This window comes from Carlito syrichta, unplaced genomic scaffold (genome assembly GCF_000164805.1).
Source record: "Carlito syrichta isolate Samal-C Ts95f unplaced genomic scaffold, Tarsius_syrichta-2.0.1 Scaffold126721, whole genome shotgun sequence".
Classification (NCBI taxonomy): domain Eukaryota; kingdom Metazoa; phylum Chordata; class Mammalia; order Primates; family Tarsiidae; genus Carlito; species Carlito syrichta.
In genome coordinates, this window is record NW_007070817.1 from 169,636 (window position 1) to 193,520 (window position 23,885).

The 23,885-nt window shown below is 38.8% G+C and overlaps 1 protein-coding gene across 1 annotated transcript; it reads right to left on the reverse strand.

Annotated features, from left to right (window-relative positions):
- Nucleotides 1-3,358: 3,358 nt before the first annotated feature.
- Nucleotides 3,359-3,799, reverse strand: LOC103250200 (histone H3-like). Its single transcript, XM_008048795.1, has one exon. It carries the CDS (start codon nt 3,797-3,799, stop codon nt 3,359-3,361), a length of 441 nt encoding a protein of 146 aa, XP_008046986.1.
- Between the last annotated feature and the right edge of the window lie 20,086 nt (nt 3,800-23,885).

Here is a 23,885-nt window from a genome sequence, read left to right on the forward strand (position 1 = left end):
CAAAGTATGGGGATTATAGGCAACAACATTTATTTCCAGACATTGTTGATTTTTCATTCTTGTTTTTTTTCCATTCTACTGGGATCCACTCAGAAAATCAAACCTGGGTACAGCAACACGGGAAAAGAAATTGCTAAACTACTGGACAAAGTATGTTTATCAAGAGTCACAAAGTTATTCCGTCATCTATTTGTGAAGATTTCACTTTTATTGTAAAAGATTTCACTTTTATTGTAAATTTTATTTAAATCATAAAATAAAGGCCCAAGATTTATTATCAAATTACCAAGAACATTCATGACACAGCTCCTGATGTCTATAATGCTATTTCAGTCTACTTACCTTTGTCATGTGTGCCCTTAGTCACAGGCGAAAAGCATGTGAAAGCCCCTCTCCCGAGTCTCTAATATTGGAGAGAAACATCTATTTTTAAAATTACTTTAAACACACTCACACAAAATGCTGTTTTATTTCTTCTTACACACAGCTTTTGCCCTTAAAAGGGGACTTATCAAAGAATCTATCAGTTTGGGTATTACACATATTTCTAAACTGTACCAAGAATGGGCAAATTCTATTTCACACCATCATATTCTGACATTGTTTAATTTTTATTTTTACCAACAACCCGTGTGAAGGAGTCTAACGAGTTAGACCAGGAGGTCCAAAGAGGGACCTGGAGGGAATAGGTTCTTGGAGGAACTGATGGAGGGGGAGGGCTCCCTCAGGACTTCAAGTGATTGAGCCCCCAAAAGAAGCTACCAGGGATTCAATGTCTCCCAATCTCGATGTTACTCTCGGCCCATTCCTTTCCCACGTGCCATGGTGAGTCTTGGAAACTGCTTTGGCAGATGTGGTGTGTTCTGAATGCTGGAGATGCTGAAGGGAACCTGACCCAGGAGGTGATCAGGTGGCCACTGGACAAGAAGTTTAGGTTTTCTGGTTGCCCTAGAACTCAGTGTTTTCAGTGCCGTCTGGCTTCAGCTGAACCTCTGAAGACAGAAACAACTTCCCATCAAGAGTCTCAGAGGTCAGCTCTGGAGTGGGGCCACGGCACTGTTTTTTTTAAGAGGGGAAAGATGCTTTAGCTGAGAAGGCTGGGTATTTTTACACATTCTGAACCTTCTTAATATAGAATGTCACATAGTCACAGTTCTCCAGAAGAGAATCTCTAGACATCAATACATTTCTAGAGAAAATCTTTGGCAGCTTTCATGGATGGTTATATTATGTGCTACTAACAAATTAAGGTTTTCCTGAAGTTTCATTCCATTCCCTTTGTTCTACTCATTTATTTATTTATTTAAGATCTCACTCTGTCACTCAGGCTGGAGTGTAGTGGCATGCTCATTCTTCTGCCGTAGACTCCTAAGTAGCTGGGACTACAACTGTGCTCCACTAAGCCTGGCTAATTTTTTGACTTTTTTGTGGAGACGAGGTCTCGCTATGTTACCCTGGCTGGTCTCGAACTCCTGGTCTCAAGTAGTCCTCTTGCCTCGGTCTCCCAAAGGGATTTTGTTGTAAATGGGCTTCCTGTTGAGATGGATGAGTTTTTAATTTTAATTAATTCAAGAGAGAATACTACTATTTCTACAATGAGATGATTCTGTATCGTGTGTTCCACTGTCTTTGTTTTTAAAGATGTAAGAGCTGAAAAAGCTTGTATGTCACAGCAATGCAATTCAAGTACACAAATTTCTTCTGAATCATACACCAAAAATTATAGTGATCCAGTTTTAAAAATTATGTGTGACCAGTGAACTGACAACTTACTAGGCCTTTCTGCAATTTGGTTAAAAACAAAAAATTTGAAACCACCTAAACTGAAAAAAGACCTCAAAACAGTCATTGTCTGTTTAATTACTATAGTCATCCAACTTTCTCAATTTCTGGGAAGATTATGAGAAAGACAGATTTATACCTGTTGCTCTTTTGCCTAGACACGCCATGTTCAACTGTTCTACTGGAAAGTATTAAAAAATTTAAATAGTTAATTTTAATACATTTTCATCAAAATAGTATTTTTTTTGAAAGAAAGTCATAATCTCATCAATAATACCCTTTTTCCTCCCTGGTTTAACAGCAAAGAGGAACTGTTAACTGAGAATGATTGAAAAACTGAACCCAGGCATAAGCAAACTCCTAAGTCATATATATTTCAGGTTTCAAAGTGAAACCATCATAGCCACTTTGAAGGGGTTTCCCTCTGAAAGCAGTTCTCTGACTGTAGGCTGTTCAAGGCCCATGAATTTTTCTTTTTAGAAGTAGGAAAAAAGAGAAAAATGCCTCAACATGCCCAAGGAGATCCAGGTACGTAGCCAAAGTGATTATGTAACAGCCAGTTGCCTTCATCTAGATGAGGACATGTCAGACTTTGAAAAAGTTGTTAAAATCATGATTATGTCAAGGGTGGATTACATAGACCAGACCAAGAGCAGAGTCTTCCCTTACAGGAAGGCTGGAACCAGTATTTTTCTCCTCATGCACAGCTCTTTCTATCTGGCCATGAACCTAAAATCACATGATTTGTTGTACTTGATAGAAATGTGACCCTTGGGCTTCAACCACCAAGCAGTGGTGTCCAATGACTGGGCTGCAGGAAGGGCCTCTCTCCCCAATCTCAGACATTCAGGGCCTCTTCTGCCATGTTCCTGGACTAGACTTTGGCCATATTGGCCACAGTAATAACCATGCTCTGAGACATTGCCCTACTGGTGATGGACCGTATCAAACTCCTGATGGGAACTTCTCCTCTTATAAAGGGCTCAGACGATTGGGTATCTGTCTCTCTCTCTCTCTCCCTCTCTCACACACACGTTGTTGTTTCCCTCCCATAATGGGAAGTCATTTGTAGATAGGGAGTATATTAGCGTTTAAAAAAACATAATTTAACGTATTTTACTATCAAGCTACCAAGAACGGCAAAGACAGGAAACTTTGAAAGCAAGCAGTTGCATTTAGGACAACTTAAAGTATGGATGCAATCTTCTATTTGAAAAGTAAGATATTTATTTGTTTTCCCAAAGTCCAAATGCAAGCATTGTTCAGGAAAAAAAAAAAAAAAAAAAAAGAACAGATTTACTTATGTTACAAAATTATACTGCTGAAACCAGTTCACTGATACATTTGGTCTTTGCCTAATGTTTTAGGTCCTTCAATTTTATTGAACTCTTATTAAAAAAAAAAAAAAGAAAAAGAAAAACTGCCAGGGCCTGACTTCCCACACCCCATCATATGCTTAGGCACCTTTGAAGCTCATGGAGAAAACCCCAAACTAGGAACGTTCAGAACTACCAATAACAGGGAAGAAACCTCTTCCTCCCCCCTGGGAGCGAACGGTTTCCCAGGAGCGGGACCCTCAGGCACGCTCTCCGCGCAGGCGGCGGGCCAGCTGCACGTCCTTGGGCATGACGGTGACGCGCCTGGCGTGGATGGCACACAGGTTGCTGTCCTCGAAGAGGCGCACCAGGTAGGCCTCGCTGGCCTCCTGCAGCGCCCCGACGGCGGCGCCCTGGAAGCGCAGGTCGGGCGCCACGGCCCGGGCGAGCTCGCGCACCAGGCGCTGGAAGGGCAGCTTGCGCAGCAGCAGCTGGGCGGACTTCTGGTAGGTCCGGATCTCGCGGAGGGCGCGCGTGCCCGGCCGGTAGCGGTGGGGCTTCCTGACGCCGCCGGCCGGGGGCGCGCGCTGGCCCTGGCCCTGGCCCTGGCCCTGGCCCTGGCCCTTGCCCTTGGTGGCCGGCGGCTTCCTGGGGGCCATGCCCGCGGTGGCTCTGCGGGCGGTCTGCTTGGTGCGCGCCATGGCGGGGCCGGCCTGTCCTCTGTCCCCGGCTGAGCGGGGCGGGCGCGGGCGGCGGCTGCGGGCGCGATTCACAGAGCCCGTGAGTGTGGATCCACGCGTGGGACGTCCCCACCCCGAGCACCTCTCTCCCCGGTCTGAACTTACGAGCTCGCGAGTGGGGAGGTCACAGGTCCCGATGCTCTGAATCCCCCGGGGTCTTCCCGGCCAGCACCGGCGGCCCTCCCTCGAGGTAATCTCAGGATGGCTGGAGGGCTTTGTGACCTCAAGGAGGCTCAGCCCCTCATAAAGGGCTCAGATGATTGAGTCAGACCCACCCTGTTACTTCCCACTGCATTTACCTGCATTATCCCAATCACGACATGCAAGCCCATCAAGTTCATGACCAGGCATCAGGGTGGTGGGGGCAGTTATCTGGATTGTGTATTACAGGAGAAATGGTAGCAGGAGACCACCTAGAATTCGGCTAGCTACTGTGATTCTGGAACGTTTCCATTGTTAGCCTGAAAGTTTACATATCAGGATAACCATGGAAATGTTCACAATGATAATACGGCGTGTTGTAGTTATCCGTTAGAGAGTTTCAATTTCTGCGGACAAATACCTACTGATAAACGCCAACAAGGCGTTTATTGGGTGATTGGACGGTGAGGGACTGGGAAGGAGAATCCAGAAAACAGCCATTCCTGTAGCTGACTTTTCGCTCTGGCTGGAAGGTTCCTGGGACACTCTCCTCCCCTAAGAAACACACATGGAAGACTGCGGAGAGGCTCACGGGAAAGGGGAGACTCTCTTGATAATACGGTCCCATGTGACGCTGATGCGCTCCTGGAGTCCTTTTTAGTTGAACGCGGATGTGATGCCTGGGTTGAGTCATCCTTCTTGTATCCAGGATGGAAATGCCATGAGGCCAGAGACGCCAGCCCTGTTCTCACTGAGCTGCTGCACTGAGGTCACAGTTGCTCTCTCCACAGGGTCCACAAAAAAACCACCACCACCACCACCACCACCACCACCACCACCACCACCACCACCACCACCACCACCACCACCACCACCACCAGCCATGTTTTAATTCTCCATTAATAGACTGGTACTTGTAGAAGAAGGCAATGCCTACCCATGCAATGGTGATATCATGCTCAAAATGAAATGCCATGGGATTTATAGTCACAAAATAAGTGAACACCATTACTTTTTGTATGTATATTTATTATACCTTTTAGCAATAATGATTTGATTGAAAAGAATGCATTATTAAAATCTAAATCCCGTGACATTAGCTCTCATTGATTTAAAAGTTGAAGCTATAATTTTGCACTGATCTTTAATGTCAAGGATGTTTTAGAGTTTTAGAAATAAACATATGAAAGAATAATTCAGCATGTCAACAGAGATGGTGAGTATAAAGAAACTATCAAAAAATGAAATCAATTCATGTCATGGTATAATGAATGCTAATGATTTGAATATTAGACATATGTTTATGAGTGTTACGTTGTGTCACCTAGAGGACTGAAGTCTGGCCACCAAGAGATGACAACTCTTGAAAGTAACCTCGGAGAATCCAGACATTAGATTTTGATTGTTAGTGAGTTAAAGGAAAGGTTGCCAATATAACAGAATGGCATGCAATGGACATCATTACAGGGGACATGGGGTGGAGTATTGAGTTTAACAGACATTAGTGCAACATGAAACAGTTCGATATTTGTTGTCCAGGATTCTGCCAAAGCAAACTGAAAAGGCACCAAATGGACATGAATGAACTTATTAAATACAGCTAGATACTTCTTACTATTCTTTATTTTTGATAAGTTGATTTAAGTGCAAAATTAATGAGGTCAAGATCATATCTTAGATCCCTGGACACCCTAGTTAATTTGCACAAAGAAAATTACATTTTAATACCATGGACTCTTAGACTAACTTTGTCAGGTCACTCATGAAATATGTGTCATTGATCACAAATGTGATTGAGTAAAAGTGCAGAGATGTTTCAGAGAAATATTTGTGATCATTACCGAGAAACTAAACATTTGCAAATACGGAAATGGAATGTAAAATATATCTTACTAATTTTATAGCATTGTGGTTTTGATAAATATTTTTAATTGCAGAGCTCTTTATTCAGATGCTTTTTTTATACCCAGCATATTAAACAGAGTTGCATTGGTTGTTGAGGGAGAAACAGTGGGGTCTATAAACCAACATGCTGATTATTCTTATGACTTCCTATTCCACTGGCACCTATCCTTCCCTCTTCCACCAAAACATCCCTCTGAAATAATTTTTAAAAATGTGAGAATGGGAATTCTGTGAAACACTTATTAAAATACTGATCTAGCCAGACTCTCGTTTTAGAAATTAGGAAATGATTTTTCTCAGATTACCTAGTCAGGCAGTGGCAAGGCAAACCTGGACTTGAACTCAGGTAATGAAATTCTTTCTGTAGAGCGTTATTCAACAATTCACATGTGTTTATCTCCTATAAATATAGTGAGTTGAGCTTTTCAGATTGCTGAGTAGCTCTGCTCCACACTGTTATTTTATACAGGGATGCAAATTTGTTGCAATCAGATTATTTCATTGCCCTTTTGTCATTTTCATGAGGGAAACTTGGTTGCAAAAGACTCCAGTTGGCACTAAAAAGAGTGTGGGAGAGCACTAAATGCCCATGAAATTGCGACCTAGGCCTGAGAGGGGAACTTGAATCGAGAGTGGACATGTGGCCAAACTTTACAAACAAGGCTAGGTAGTCACATGCCAGAAGATTTTGATGACAACTGGGGATCTCTGTCATTGAACCCTGTTGATTCCTACAAATCATGAAACAGAAGCATAATCTTCAATTTTAAAATAATTTTACCTTATTAAATATATTTAAGAATTCTTCAAAGTTTTTTCATATCTGTTTTTTAAAAAATTGTCTTAGTCCTTTTAGGCTGCTTTAACAAAATATCTTAGGACTGGGTAATTTGTAAAACACATACATTTATTTCTAACAGTCCTGGAAGCTGGAAGTCCATGATCCAGGCACCAATGTTGGTGTCCAGTGAGGGCTGTTGTTGGCTTCCAAGATGGTGACTTTGCTTGTGTCCTCACATGGGTGGAAGGTGGAAGGGTTAGGGAGTGTCCCCTTCAACTCCAAGTCTTTTTTAAGGGTCTAATACATTGAAAAGGATGCAGTCTTCATGGCGCCAACTCTTAATCACTATCACAATGGGGAACTGAGTTTTAACATAAATTTTAGAGGGATATGTTCAAACCATAGCGTCATTGGATCCTCATGAAAACCCAATGAAGTTCATAAAGTAGGAATATCCTGACAGTCTTAAAAGTAAACTTTACTCTTCAGAAAGTACAATAACAGGGTCTTTTAAGTTAAATGTTTGTCAAACCTCTAGGCTCTAGGAAAGGTAGTTCATTGGTTGAAATTACCTCTTTGACCAGGATGCAAAAATATTTCTTTTTTTCTTTTTATTCCTATTCCTTTTAACATATGAGGGGGAACCCCCCCAACAGAATTTATTTGTTAAAAAACTGTGTATTTATTCTTACATGTTACACTTAGTCACCTTCAAAGTCCTCTCCATTGATGCAATACACCTACGAGATGCTTTTTCCACTGCTCAGAACCATTTTTGAATGCGTTAGTTTTGATGCCTTTCAGTGTGTCTGCTGCTTTTTGTTTCACTCTTCCACTTTGGCAAAACATTTCCCTCTAAGGATTCTTTTTTCACCCAGGGAAGCAAACAAACCAAAAAATCCCTCAGGGTGAGATTGGGTGAATAGGGAGGGTGGGGCCCATGGTGTAATGCCAGTTTTGGTCAAAAAATGCTGAACACTCACTGCTATATGAACAAGTATGTTGACATGGTGGAAGAACCTGGGATGTTTTTTCCACGAATCATGATGCATCCTTCTCAAAACTTCCAGATAAAAACTTCTATTGACTGATTCAGAGGGCCCACCATCCAAAAGATAATTTCATTTTTTTTTTGGTTCCCCCTCCTTCTGATTCCCTTGTAAATTATAAACGCCTTGAAGAGAGTATTAGATATTAAGGCACCCTTAAGGTATTATCTGTTTTAGTATCCATATGGCTCTTACAGAATGCCTTAAACATATATATTGAGTACATGTCATCTAAGTTTTAAATATTGATTACTGCCTTAGTGGTAATGATCAGACTAGAGCAGTACTTTGTAGAGGTCTTAGTTGATGTATTTGTTGGGCTTCTTCATTACTTTGGGTTTCTTTCACCAGTGCCAACTCTGGCATGTTGCTGTTTCTTTTCTCTCTTCTTTCTCTAATAAACTTTGAAAGCTTAAAAAAAAAGACTTGATATCAATACTTTCAACCTAGTGAAAGGACATAAAATAGACATTAGCATAAAATAGCTTCAGATAGAGTAGTCTGCAAATAACATGACACATGCAAATCAAGCATTATACTGTTGGTCAATAACGGACTTATGTGAGAAAACTCCTTATTTTCAAAAAGATAATTGAAACACTTGGCCGAGCTTATATTTAGTTTCTGGTATTAATATCTTGTGCATGGTAAAATATCAAATGTAAAGACTTGGTGAACTAAAAAAAAAAAAAAAGCAAAACTTCTCTCTATCTCTGTTTATCCATCCCATTGCCTCTTTCTAGAAGAGATTTCTAGCAGTATTGAAGATTAAGAAAATTACGTTGTAGATAAAGTGGCTCCTAGATTCTGCTGTTTGGAATCGCTTTTTGGACAATGTTCAGTAGTCATAAAAAAAAGGGCTCTCTAGTCAAAGAAGGTTGAAAAATGCTGCATATTTTAGTCCATTTTGGAAATTTCCAATAGACATTAGCATAGTAAATGATACAAGATGAGTTGAATAAAAAAATCGATTTAACTTTCTTTAACTCTGCGTTTTTCATACTGGTTTGGTTCTGAAGCATGTTTTTCTCCTCTCAAAAACCCATTGTCATTTTAGAGATCATAGATTCATATTTGCTGTTTTTTAAACCAACACTTGGTAGAACTAATCTCAGATTTTGACCAAAACAAGATAAAAGGCATATATAAAATATCACAAATGTTTGATTTCTAATGATTGAAATATACAAAATAAGTGCGATTATAGGAATCTATGCTATTATTTAAAAATTTCAAATTTTATTATCAGAAATAGCATTGCTAGAGTTTCAAAATGCAAAAACAATAGTTGCTCTTGAGAATAAAATTGTCATTGTTCTTTTTCTGAGTTTCAAAGTTTCCTCTTATACATGTTATCACAAGTGCACACATGTGGTCATATCAGCTCTGCTTTTTACGCTGCTATTTTTCCCCGGCGCCACTCCCTCTTTATCCTTTCAGCCACATTGGCATTTCTGTCTCTACTCAAGACTACTTACATCAACTATTACATATTATTCCATGTATTTCATCTGGAATTATATATAAAAAGACACACACATACACATGTGCACACATTTAAGGACAAGCTCCTAGATGTCAGTGTTTTGATTTTGCACCTTGGCTCTGGCGCTCTTACTGTGAGACCTTGGAGAAGCTTTCTAACCTCTCAGTTACTCAGTGACCTTGTTTGTAAAGCAGGCTAATTGGGATGTTGTGAAGATGAAGTGCATTATTTCACACTATGTGCTTAGAAAGTGCCTGGTTTGTAATGAGTGTTCTGTAATGTCAGAGACTAGTATAATTATTATTATATGATTACATTTGTTGATAGCTTGCTTTTCAAAATATGCACAATTTCCTTCACCTTACTTTCCTCACTCAGTTTTACCTTGTGGAAATCATTTCTAATCAACTAATTTACCTTAAATCAATGTCTTCATGGATGTGTCATAAATTATTCGGCATTCTAGTGATGATATTCACTCTATTTCTAGTGTTTTCTGATGTACATAATGCTATAATAAATGCCTGGTATGCATGTTCTTCTGCATTTTTAAATTTTCCCTTTTACAATAAAAAAATTGTAAAATACACATAATCAAAAACGTACCATCGTAACAGTTTTTAAGTGTACATTCAGTAGTATTACCTACACATACATTGTTGTGATACCAATATTCAGAATGTTCTTCATCTTGCAATACTAAAACTCTATCCATGAAACATCAAGTTCCCATCTACCCCTGCCTGTATCCCCTGTTAACCATCCTACTTTCTGTCTCTATGAAAGTAACTAGTCTTGGTACCTCATAAAACTGGAATCACATAGTATCTGTTTTTCTGTAACTGGCTTATTTCACTTAGCATAATGTTCTCAAGGTCTACATTGTAACACATGACAGAATTTTCTTTCCTTTTATACCTGAATAGTATTTCATCATGTGCATGTACCACATCTTGCATATTCATTCATCTGCTGGTTGGTCAACATTTGGATGATTTCCACTCAACTATTGTGACTAATACTGTTAGGATCATGGGTGAACAAATATTTCTTCAAGACTCTGCTTTCAAGTCTTTTTAGTATATTCTCAGAACTGGAATTGCTAGATCACATGGCAATTCTATTTTTACTATTTTGAGGAACTATCATACTGTTTTTTTGTGGTAGGTGCACCATTTTACTGTATTTGTTTTTATTTCTGTTGGTTTTCTGTCAACATTTTGAGTCCACTGTTAGAGATTATTTAGATGGGAATAAAAAAGATGGGCAAAAGCCCCAGTGAAATCTATTAAGATATTTGGATTCATCCAGAAAGGAGGCTAGAAGATGGGGTTGGGAACTGATGTAGCTACCTTCTAACACTTCATAAATAGGTTTTGATAATTAGATAATCACTGCTGTAGAAACTAAAAGGTTAATCTCTTGACATTTATGTGTATAGTAATTATATTGTCATATGCTCATTAGGTCTTTAGAAGCTGAGAATTCACCTTACTACCTAAAAATGTCAGCACCTTTGCTGTTAGCAGCAGCTGTTTCTTATCAAGGTTCAGACATTATTTTTTGAAACAAAAGTTTTACTTTTCTTATTCTTTGTCTTTTTACTATCTAGATTTTAGATATACAAGTTACCTAGTAGATGACCTTTGTTAGCTCTCATGGTCTACTTACTGAATACTAGTTCCATCAAGCTTATGTAATTTTAGTGATATTTCTAAATTATGTTATAGAAATGATATAACATATTCAGTGACTACCAGAAGTCAGCAATATGACAGCTCCCAATTTTTCTAAATATATTCACAGCTTATCTGTGTAGGTACAGGTGTGGTTATCACTGAGATTGCTGGATCAAACAGTGTTTCTCAAACTCTCATGTCTATAAAAATCACCTGGGGATCTTGCTAAATACTGGTTCTTACCTAGCAGGTGTGGAGTAGAGCCCAAGATTTTCATTTTTAACTAACTTCCATGTGAGGCTGGTGTTGCCAGTGGGCAGAGCACACCTTGTGGGTTGGCTCTTAAGGTATGAAACAAGTTAACTTTTTAAAAGTAGTTTTGAGTCTAAGGCAGGCATGTCTAACCTGCAGCCCACAGGCTGCACGCAGCCCAGAACAGCTAGTAATGTGGCCCCACAGATTTTTTTTTTTTTGAGTCAGAGTCCCACTGTGTCGCCCAGGCTGGCTGTAGTTGCATATTCACAGTTACCACAGCCTTGACCTTCTGGGCTCAGGTGATCCTTCTGCCTCAACATTACAAGTAGCTGGAACTATAGATGTGTGCCACCATGACCGGCTGCACGCCAATTGGGTGACACAGTGGGACTCTGACTAAAAAAAAAAAAAAATTTTAGGGCCACATTACTAGCTGTTCTGGGCTGCGTGCAAAATTAGCCGGGCATGGTGGCACATGTCTATGGTTCCAGCTACTTGGAAAGTTGAGGCAGAAGGTTCACCTGAGCCCCGCAGGTTGAGGCTGTGGTAACTGTGAATGTGCCACTGCACACCAGCCTGGGCAACACAGTGGGGCTCAGACTCAAAAAAAAAATTTGCGAGGCCACATTACTAGCTTTTTTGGGCTGCATGCAAACTAGTGCAACCTCTTTTGAAGGCAGTGTGGCAATTTCTGAAAGAACTAGAAATTGACCTTCTATATGATCCAGCAATTCCCTTACTGGGAATTTACCTGGAGGAACTCAAATTATTCTACATAAAAGATACCTGCACACATATGTTTGTTGCAGCTTTATTCACAATAGCAAAAACATGCAACCAACCATGTTGCCCATTGAAGCTGGACTAGGTAAAGAAAATGTGGTACATATACACAATGGAATATTATGCAGTCATAAAGAAGGACAAACGTATGGACTTTGCAGCAACTTGGGTGGATTTAGAGTTGATCATACTCAGTGATCTATCACAGAAGCAAAGATCAGAGTACCATATGTTCTCACTCATAAGCCGATCTTGAACACTTATCATAATATTATAAGAAAGGGATGGGCAGTAATGGGAAAGTGACTGCCAGGGGAGGAGGGGTGGGATTGGCAGTTGAGGGAAACTATTAGGGGAGGGAGAGGCATACCTCATCAATAAGGGTACCTGCATAATCCACATTTATATACTTAACCCTGAGTTGTACACCACATCTTTATAATAAAAAAAATTAAAACAAAACTTATTATAGAGACAAGGTCTTTCTAAGTTACCCAGGCTGGTCTCGAGCTCCCAGCCTCAGACAATCTTCTTGCCTCTGCTTCCCAAAGTGCTGGGATTACAGGCATGAACCACAGCACCTGGCAAAATATTTTAACGTCAGGTGGTTTTTAGTGTTTATTTTCTTCATGACCCCACACATAGTTCCATTTCTGAAGTTCACGATATTGCCTTATTCATGACATCGCTTTTTGGTAGCACATAAATTTGTGAGCAACTGTTTTCAATTATGAAGCACATGAAGAGCAAAATTCGTACGAATATTCCTGATGAGCACTTTGAGAACTCACTAAGAGTTGTGACCACTTCCATCAAACCAGATATTGACAGATTAGTTTTATAAAAACAAGGCCAAATTTCCCACTAGTTTTCTATTCTCATTTTTCTAAATGTTATAATAAAAATATATAAAAAAGAAGTCTTATTATGTGTATACACTAAACTATATTACATAATTTATGTGCGGCCCAAGACAATTCCTCTTTACTCAATGCAGCTTGGGGAAGCCAACAAGTTGGACACCCCTTGTCTAAGCATTCCCTTTGTTGAGGAAGCCCATTTTCTAAGGTTAAAAAAAAAATCATTAAACTCTAACTTACGAAATTGATTTTTTAGCTTTTTTATCTCTTTCCTTATATTGTAACCACCATATTCTTAACACTAATCAATTTTCTTTCTTTGCACCTTTTAATTTTTCCTGTTTGGCACAGGAATACTTTGTTTCTCTGAATCCTTAGGTCAATAATATCCACTTGCTAACACTTTTTAACTTTTAGTAGATTTTGAACTAATACATGCATATACATACTATAATTATATGTAGACTATGTAGTATGATGATATAAGTGTTATGGTAATTAGAGTTCTTATACTGTATTTCAAATACAGGAGACAATGTAGATCTGAGGAGGAGTGAGGGGATCCTGCCCCTGCCGGGTCTTGGGTTTCCTGAAGGAGGGATGAATGGGCAAAAGACGAAAATAATATACTGGACACCTGCTTGCTGAACAGATGATAATTTAATGTTAGTTAACACAGAGCTTTTATACCGTTCATAAAGGGGCAAGACAAAGAAAATTCCTTCACTCACATATGCTTTAAAAGTTACCACCATCTAGCGGTCTAGAAGCAACAAACAAGCCAAGAACACTATCTACTTTTAGTTAATGAGTCTTTATCATAAAGCCAAAAATGATAGTTTTAGTTCAAAGTTCCGAATTACAGTCCTTGAAATGTCCCAAGAAAGTTTCCAAGTGCACATTTCTCCATGTGTCAGTTTTTCTCTCTGGGGCTTCTATGACCTTCAAAGTTTCTTGTCCAGGTGTCTTCATTATTTTCTCTTATCCTGCAGTGTTTATTTCTAAAGAGAACTCAAAAGAAGTTTTTAGTGATGTTTCCCAGGCCCCCAAGGTTGCTTTCTGTCCTAAGTTAATTTATCATAAAAGTATCCAATTAGTATATTATGAATTCAGTGAAAGCCCACTCTATAAATGTTAACTTAGAATTTTAACTATTGAATTAAATAAAAACCTTAGCGATTAATCTTCATCCTAAGTCTGTGAAAACAGTGTTATAAATCACCTACATAACTCCTAAATAAGTGTTAGAACTTATAATAAATTCATAATGAACTTACTATAAACTTGTGCTTCTAAAAAACCTTATGTCTAAACACTAAACTACATAATTCTAAATCAAATAAGGAGTGAATATACTTATATCACTTATTACTCAAGCAATATCTAGTAACTTATAACCAAGTGAAAGAAAGCATTCTTGATGTGCTTCAGAGTTTAACCCTTGCATATGTTAGAAAAGGCCAAGTGGCATAGTGGGAAAATGGAAAAATGAACCATGACATTCTCAGGTTAGCTGTGAGTACTTCGCATAAACATGCCATTTTCTTCTTCCACTACTGCACAGAATTTCTTCAACCGTACCAACAGCAAAGACAGAAAGATCTCAGCTGCCCGGGCTCGCTTTGCGGCCGGGGTCCTCAACGCACCTGGACTTTGTCAATCAGGCAGGCCTCCAAGGCTGGCTCCCAACAGAGGAGAGAGTAATGATGATGGCATCACCATTTATCTTATGGAAATACTGAAGTCTGTCAAATGTATATGTTGTGTGTGTCCAACATTATTATTGTATTTGGAGAAATTTGACGCCACTACTGCCACTCATGAAAAAATTGCAATGTTCTTTTAACTAAAAGAGATGCCTTGAAGGGAAGAAGCATAATTTATCAGAGCACAGAGTTGGCTATCAGGAATCAGACAGAATTTTGACTTGAAAACTTTAAAAAACCTGGAGGAGTCTAGATGCTGAATCGTGGATTAGGGACTTGATTTGCTCTGAAAAAAATGCGATAGTGTGTAATATGGCAGGAAATAAAAAGATGTAAGATTGACATTGACCTCAGGTGTGAATCTGAGGCATTGACAGCTGAGTTGATCGCTATGATAAACAATGAGTAGACATTCAGCTCATCAATGGTAGAAAAGTCCAAGGAAAGTCTGGGAATGGGTGGCTTCTCCATCCCGAGCTTCTCTTTTCCCTTGAAGATGCATCTATTATTCCTTCCTTTCCTCCTTTGTGTCCTTTTCTTTTCTTTACACTCGTGTTCGCTTTTATTTCTGTAACAGAGAGAGGAGGAAAAGGGCAGTTGCCATGATGTCTTGTATATCTTTTTCTTTCTGTTCATCTTTTAATTCCCCCCCTGCTTCAACTCTTGAAGGCTTCATTGCAACCGCAATATGCTTCTCATTATTACAAAGGAAATCACAATTCTGGAATTAGATATGAATGTGATGGAAGTAATTTTGATTAATTGATTCTAGCAACATAGGTATGTTCCACAGAGCTGAGTTTAAAATGTGTTGATTTGGAAGTGAACATTAGGTAAGAACTGTTTTTGTAAATGTTTACTTTGGGAAATCAGAACTCAGAAGTGTAGTTGCAACAGTGTCTGCATTTACACAGGACTACAACATTTTATGGAGGAAAACAGTTGGGGAGGGCGTGGAAGGAAGACCACTAACTCAAGCAAAGTGTCTCTACTGCTTAATATAAACAGATGTAAAGATCCTACTTGTGAGTATGAATATACAAACAATATTTTTATGCTGTTTCTAGGACTGAAAAATGATGTTTAGAACCCAATCATTTCCTACGCCCTAATTATCCCATTTGCAGTAGCAGACATACAAGTCATTTGAAGATTATGTGTACATTAATGCTACCCTTTACTTCCAATGTGAGATTTTTTGGGCTTATTTTTCCATGTAAATAGATAATAATTAAAACAACTATAAAGCCAGAGATAGATACAGATAAACATAGACACATTATATTTCAATTCAGAATGATTTAGCTCACTAGGTCCACTAAAAGACTCTCACTAAAGATATATACTAGGGGAGACCTCTCAAAATGAAATTTATTTATGAAAATTGTATTTATTCTTATACATGTAAACTTCAGTCACCCTCAAAGTACTCTTCATTTGATGCAATACACCTTGAGACTTTTTTCCCACTACTCAAAAACAGTTTTTGAACCTGTCATTTTTGAGGCCTTTTGGTGCTTCTGTCGTTTTTGGTTTCACCTCTTCCACACCAGCAAAATGTTTCCCTTTGAGGATATTTTTCATCTGGGGAAACAAAGAAAAGTTGTTTGGGCAAGATCGGGTGAATAGGGAGGATGAGGCACAGGGATCATGGTGTTTTTAAGTAAAAAATTGCAGAGCACTCAGCACGATGTGAGCAGGTGCGCTCTTAAGTCTCCCATCACGAAGTGGGCAAACGTGTTTAAAGAATCTCCAAAAAGAAAAAAAAAATAACTGAAACTGAATGCAGCCTCTTAGAACAATGCTAGTTGGCACACTGATGCCGATGGATTATTAGAATGCTTGCCAAGCAGGGGAAACCTTTACAAGGGGCTCACCCTCCAAATGATAATTCCATTTTTGGGGGTCTCCCCTCATATGTATGTATTGGTTTTTAAATATTCAATTTTTAAAGAAGAGTCATGAGACATTAGATTAAAAATAACTAAAATAAACACCAGTATATTCATTATAAAGTCTGAAAGTCATAAAAGAGATCAATTTCTACAGAGCATACCTGTGGAAAACAAAATATGAGCAGGGCTTAACTTCTGAAGTTATAATTAACCTCTCTAATTTAACATCACTGGACTGCAAGAATACATTTTTATATAATACAAGTTAAATGTGTAAATAAATTCAATGCAAGTAATACTCAAAAATTTTTGGTTGTTGCTCTTCCAAATTCCTCTAAGGCCTTTTCATTTAGGTCCGAGTTCCTAAGTTCCGCCCTCATCTCCCATTTTAAAATAGCCCTGTCATTCTCTATCAAATTAACTCATTCTCATTCCCACAGAACACTTGTCAGTACCTGAAATTATCTTGTTTATTTATATCTTTACTTGTTCACTATCTATCTAATCCGGGAGCAAATCCAGGTTTTGTGGGGTCTGAAGCTTACACAATTCTGGTGATCCTTTTAAAGAAAATAACTTGAAGTTATGAGTACAGCAAGTCCTGGAATAACATTGTCTTGTTGTTCAACATCGTTTGGTAATAACGTTGACGAGAAAAACAAAAATTGGTTCCCAGAAGGGACACTATCTGAGTGGAGTTAGCACGTTTTTCCTAGGTCTCTGGTTTCCTCCCACGTCCCAAAGACACACACTAGGAGAACTGACCTGTGTTGTCCTAGAGGGAGTGAGTGTGGGAGTGGGTATGTGAGTGCACCTGCAATGGGTGGGGTCCTGGCCAGGGTGGGTGCCCACCTTGTGCCCTGAGTTGCCAGGACAGACTCTGGCCACTCACGACCCTGAACTGGAATAATTGGGCAAATAATTATCGTATTTGTCTTTATTTATTGTTCTTAAGTGTAAAAGACTGGTTAATGATAACAATGCGTTGTAAAACTTTCAGAAGGAAAGGAGGATGTTTTGTGGACCATTTCGATTTTTTGTGTAGCATTTTTAAGTTATTAGTTTTTGAAATCAATACTTTTTAATGGAAACAACCTGACCAAAAATCTGTCACAGAATTTTGAGACTCATTAAAACAAAGTTTAAGGAGGAAAAAATGTATGTATAGCTCACATTAATTTCTTTTTTTTCAATATGGGGAAATTATATTTTAATATTTATTGACTGAGAAAATGTAAGATACTGTAATAGTATTTTAAAAATATGTTTTATTTTAAAATGTGTGGTACAACTCAGGATTCGATATACAAGTGGACATCATACAGGTAAAATCTGAGCCTCCCTTTGGTCCCCACTTTGCCTGGTTTGAGATCAGGTACACTTATTGATGTTGTGTCCTCTACAAACACCCCAGCATTATCCCACTACTGCCAATCCCTTTTTTATAATATTATGGTAAATGGTCAGTGTCCACTTATGAGTGAGAGCATGTGGTGCTCTGTTCTTTGTTTCTGTGATAGATCACTGAGTATGATTGACTCTAAATCCATCCAAGTTGCTGTGGACTCCATATGTTTGTTGTTCATTATGGCTGCGTAATATTCCATCGTGTATATGTACCACTTTTTTTTTTTTATCCAGTGGTTTACATGAGGAGTGTTTTGGTCTTTATTTAGAAGTTTGGTGATGTTTTTTGTGACCAGAAATCTGCCATAGGAACTTAACTCTTATTTTTATCAATGAGCCTATGGGAAAATTGATTTTGTTATGCACTGTTTAGTCAAAAGTCATATTTTTCTTTTTCTTTTTTTTTTTTGAGTTGGAGTCTCACTCTGTCGCCCAGACTGGAGTGCAGTGGCCGCTTCCGGCCACCGCAGCCTCGACCTGCTGGGCTCCAGCGATCCTTCCGCCTCAGCCTTCCAAGTAGCTGGAACTACAGGCGTGCGCTACCACACCCGGCTAATTTTTGATTTGCTGTAGAGATGAGGTCTCGCCTGCCCAGGCGGGTCTCGAACCCGTGGGCTCAGGCAATTCACTCACCTCAGCCTCCCAAAGGCGCGGGATTACAGGCTGAGCCACCGAGCCCGGCTAAAAGTCATATTTTTCAAGAAACTAACAGCAATGTTAAATGAGAACTTACTACGCAAAATGAGGCATAAGGTGTCCCAGAAAGCCCTGTGCAAGTGAGTGGCTCTGAAGCCGCTAGCTTTATTAGTTTCAAAGTAAGTCTACCTCTGGGCTCACCTATGGGCTTATGAGATTCCTGGAAGCAGAGATTTCATGTCTTAGTCACTGCCTCCTCTCCAGCACTTTCTAAGCAGTTGATCCATATTTTTTGAGGCAGTAATGAAGGTGCATGTTATAGTCATCTTCCTTCATTGCCCATAATTGCTTTTCTCATAGCAAACACAAACTTCTGCTGTTATAAATAACAGTAGACACTGATTATTTTTGTTGTTCGATTTAAGTTTCTGTACTTGTTTGCTGTGGTGCTTTGTGGAAAAGTAATAAAGACTGCATTTTTCTGTCTAAATTGCTATCCAACAGGACCTCTCAGAATATATTATATTTCACAGCTGAATTTCATAAAATTGAAAAAGGTTTAGCAAGAACATTCTTACTTTCCCTATTGGGGATTTGCATGGGTATTTGTATGAGTATTTATTTATTTTGGATTTAATTTTATTTTCTGATTTTCTCCTCAATGAATATGTGTTGATTTTTATAATAAAAATAAAGAAAAAATTTTTGGAAAGAAAACAGAAGAGGATGTTCAGCTCTCACTGTTTGCCTGGCACCTGCCATCATTTTGAAGAGCATCTTTATCACTGGAATTTCTGTTCGTAGTCTCTGCTTACCTTCTAATTTTTCTTTCAGTGTGACATGTAGTTTATTTTACGCTACCGACAGATAATATTAGGAGTTGAAATGTTTATCATTGAGTATCTCTCAGGTCTGAATTCTGGAAGTATGTGTGTTTCTTTTTGTTTAGTTGAGACACTCTGAACTTCCATGTGAAGGTCAGTATTATTCTTACCTGTTTGAATATTAATAACTACAGGGATGAGTGGGGACTCATAGCTGTTCTTTTTCATTTCTGAAATCTCTGCATTTTTAAGGGCTTATGTTTTACCAGTCGTTGTATATTTGATTGTAAGTAATCAATTAATGTTAAAGCTTCTGGACAAACGTGATATTATTCTCTGATTGGAGAGTTTCAATGTGCTTTCACTTATGCAAGCAAGAAACATCACTTTAGGAAGTGTCTAAAGTAGAGTTTCTCATGAGGCATGAACATGGAGGTGTATTGAAGCCAACGATTGGGTGACTTCTCATGGTAGGCTCTGGCTAAAATAAAAATCTAAAAAGCTCAGTTTGGTCGCAATTTTCCACAATGGTTTATACATTTTAGGGATTCTTTGTAGCCAATTTCAGTACTTTCTTTTTTGTTGGTATAACTCAGAATGTTCCAGGTTAACTAGTCCCATCCCAGCATTGTAAACTCATGCTAATATTAGCTTAAGAAGAATATAATCAAGAAGAAATCTACTTTTCACAAAATAAACAAATGAAAGATCATGTACTTGGCTCTAGGTTAGGTAGAAAGGACTTTGAGATTGTTTATTTGATTTGAATTATCTATTTCTGAGTACTCTATTAGTCATGGAAATCAACAGGTTTTCTAGAGGTAAACAGGGAGATATGGAAAAGTATAAAAAAATGAATATTTACTGAGAAAATTATAAGGCAAGTGTGTGAAATATACTCCCAATCACCAAGTCGACAATTTTCAAACATTAGTTGAACAGGATTGTAATGGATGTCAGAGTATCAGACTCCATCTATGTTCACTTTCCTGATGGAACTTTTAGGAATTGTTCCGAAATCAGCATTGGGAATTCTGTGACCTGGCATGATAAACCTCAGTCTCTAGGGAGTGTTGGAAGTTTAGATAAATGTGGAGGTGCAACGGAGAGGACCCCTCACCAGAGATTAAGATTGCATGTTTGTGTGCTTTCTCTTTTTTAATGTGAATATTGTCAGATACCCTCCAGTAATGACAGTGTAGAACATTAGTTCTCAAATCTTCATGTGCATCAAAATCATCTGGAAGGTGGCTGTTAAACATAGATTCTGCCCCTCCCCAACCCTACTCATGAGTAGGTCTGGGGAGGGACAGAGAATTTGCATTTCTGTCAAATCCCCTGATAACTGCGAGATCCACTTTGAGAACAAGTGGTTTAAGGTATTGATGGACTAGAAATTGCTTATATAGGTGAATTTAATGTTATAGGTCTATCAGTCATCATTTTATATTCCTTCACACAAAAAGTGAGAGAAGTCAAATTCTAAAGGCTTTTTGAAAATGAAAGACTGTTTATATAGTTTCTGATATTATAGAAATTAATTTGAATGTAGCAATTTATGACTACATATTAGCCAAATCAAAGGTCTTTAGGATTTATAATTTAGTTTTCATGCCACCTTCATCCAGTCACCCTCAGTGGTAATATCTTGCATACTATACAGTACAGTATCAAAACCATGACATTGACATTAGTCCAATCCAAAAAACTTATTCCTATTTCACTAGTGTTATAGGCACTTTTGTGTATATAAAGTTCTCTGTAATTTTATCACATGTGTAGATTTGTGTAATCATTACCACAATGGAGATACAGAATAGCTTCACTCTCATAAAGATCTCTCCATCCTTTTATAGCAACATCAACACTCCATGTCCGTATCCCCCCATCTTTAGCCATTCATTTTTGGGAACGAGTATATTTCCTGCTATTTAGAGCTCACACCCTTCCTATACCGACTGAGATAGTATTTAGAGCCATGAGATTGTGGAGAACCATCTTTTTAATGGCCACTAGATAATCAGTAAGCAGGTTTTAGTGGCATTTAAGGTAAGGTAAAAGCGTAGGTTTGTACAAGATGGATCTTTATGTAGCACAACAGAGAGGCAGTGATTGCTAAATGTAGGGCATACATTTGCATGTTTCCCCACTTATATGGAAAGAGGCAATTTCAATTTTTTCAAGGTTTGACCAGTGCCGTAGCTAGAACTTCTAGAAAGATCTTACTTCCAGCTCTCCTACACTCATCCAAAACATTCCAGGTAAATGGCACTAGACTGCTCTTTAGGTTTTATATATCAGATGGTTGTAAATAGAGAAAATTGCCAGGCAGCTGTGTCCACACTGAGGCGCTCCTGTCAGTTGTCCCTTTTGGTCTGCCACTGAAGAAGTGAGGTATTGGCGTCAGTCTAAAGGAAAATGATATCTCAAGAGTAAGAAGTTGTTAAATGATTGGCACCAATGTCTTTGTGTGGTGGCATGAGATGACCTTGATAGTGGGTCAAGGTGATGAGTTTTGGTATAAACCCAGTCACTGTCTGTATGCTGGAACACTGTGTTGTCATGCCATTAAGGTGTTGCCATGGTATCTTTCAATATTTATGTCTACCATAGACAGCAATGGTTGAGATGTTATTTTCTTTAATCTTTACAACCAGAACAAATCTGTTAATTCTATAGTGACTTAAAATGAACTAAACCTGGTAAGCAAAAGAACATTTAACATTCTCTGTCAATTTTCTTATCATTCTTGGGTGTTTGATAGTTTTGTTAAATGTAAAATGATTTGAATGCCTGGCAATATGCATACGGATTGTGTCTTATTTCTATCTAGCTCAGTGGGTCTCAATATTTAGTCTGCCTAAGAATGACAGTACAGGTTGTAGGCACAACACCTTGTATGCTATTCTTTATTGATAATTTAAGACATTTTCAAGGCCATTTTTTTTAACCTATAAAAGTTTTACTTTGCTCTTTCGGAAGCACATCCTTGCTTAAGATGAAACTCCAGTTACTTATTTTTATGCATTATTTCTTGTGACTTTGCAACGATCCCATGAAGCAGAAAAGGCAGATACTATCTCCATTTTCGAGATGAATAAATAAGGCTGAGAACTACATGCACAGAGAAGTAACCTTTAAAATGTTATCTATTCATCATTGTGCTTCCCCTCCCCCACATTTCCTTGTACGTCCACTTTACCTCCTGTGCTAAAGTGATTGTTGCATCACGAATGTAAGAGAAAGAATCTGTCAGTGTCTACAAGAGCCTGATTTGACTGAGAGAAGGAATGGCCTTGAAAATAAAAAAGGAAAATCCCAAAAGGAGGCAGGATATAGCGTGCATGTTATAAGAATGAATTGGAAAGAGCATGAAAAGAACTCCCAGGAGTCCAACTTACTGGGAGACCAAGTGAGAGCTTCCTGACTGGGGACAGACAAGAGACTTGGGGGTGGGAGGGATTTGGCCATCAATGTATGTGGAACATACCTGGAGGCTCACTTGGAACTCCCCTACCTTGTCAATGACCAGTACTAAGGAGTGAGTGTATGACTACCCAGCCAATGACCATGATGCTTCACTGACACCCCAAAGAAGCCTTCATGTTGGCTGTAATAAGGATCTACAGACCAGTGTGTTGGTTCATGCCTGTAATCCCAGCACTTTGAGACGCCAAGGCGGGAGGATTACTGAAGGCCAGGGGTTCGAGACCAGACTGGGCAGCATAGCAAGACCCATTTCTATAAAAAAAAAAAAAGAAAAAATCAGTGTCTGTAGTCCCAGCTGCAGACATGGGCAGGAGGATTGCTTGAGTGCAGGAGATTGAGACTGCAGAGTGAAAAGAAAAGACCTATAAAACTCTTCTTTCATGGCTGCCTGACATAATCCTTTCAACAGAATGGTTGTGGCTTGTGTCCTCTCATATTCTGAGTTTCATCCAAAATGACCTACATGAATACTGCCCTTTTCAATGGCCAAGACACTGGATAACCCTACCTGTCACTTCCAGGGGGTAGTAGGATATGGAAAGATAGGCAGCCCCTAATACTGGCATGTAAGTGGAATGAGATGGTAGTGAAAGCCATTGCTTTTCCCCATAGTTTGCCAAGGACAGAGGAAGCAGTGAAACAGGACTGTACTTGCCTTTTCCCCCATAGACTCTGTTCTGTCTACTCTACCACACCAGTTCTCTCCGTTTCCTGAATATCTTCCAAATCAGCGGTCCCCTGCCTTTTTTGCATCAGAAACTAATTTCATGGAAGACAATTTTTCCTCGGATTGAGGGGGAGGTGGTGGTTTTGGGATGATTCAAGCTCATCACATTTATTTGTGCATTTTATTTCTGTTATTATTACATTGTAATATATAATGAAATAATTATACAACTCACCATAAAGAAAAAAGAGACATTAAAAAAAAAGCATAGATGGAAGTGGTAAATAAAATAATGGGCAGTCCTCACATGGACTAAAATAAGCGCTGAATTCTGACTTAAAGCCTGCCATCAGATGCAGCTGCACAATTGAAGTGCATCAAGTCACTTGTGACTCACTGATAGGGTTTTGATATGAGTCTGCAAGCGACTGATTTATGATGGTCTCTGTGCAGTCAAACCTCACTGCTAATTTTTTTTTTTTTG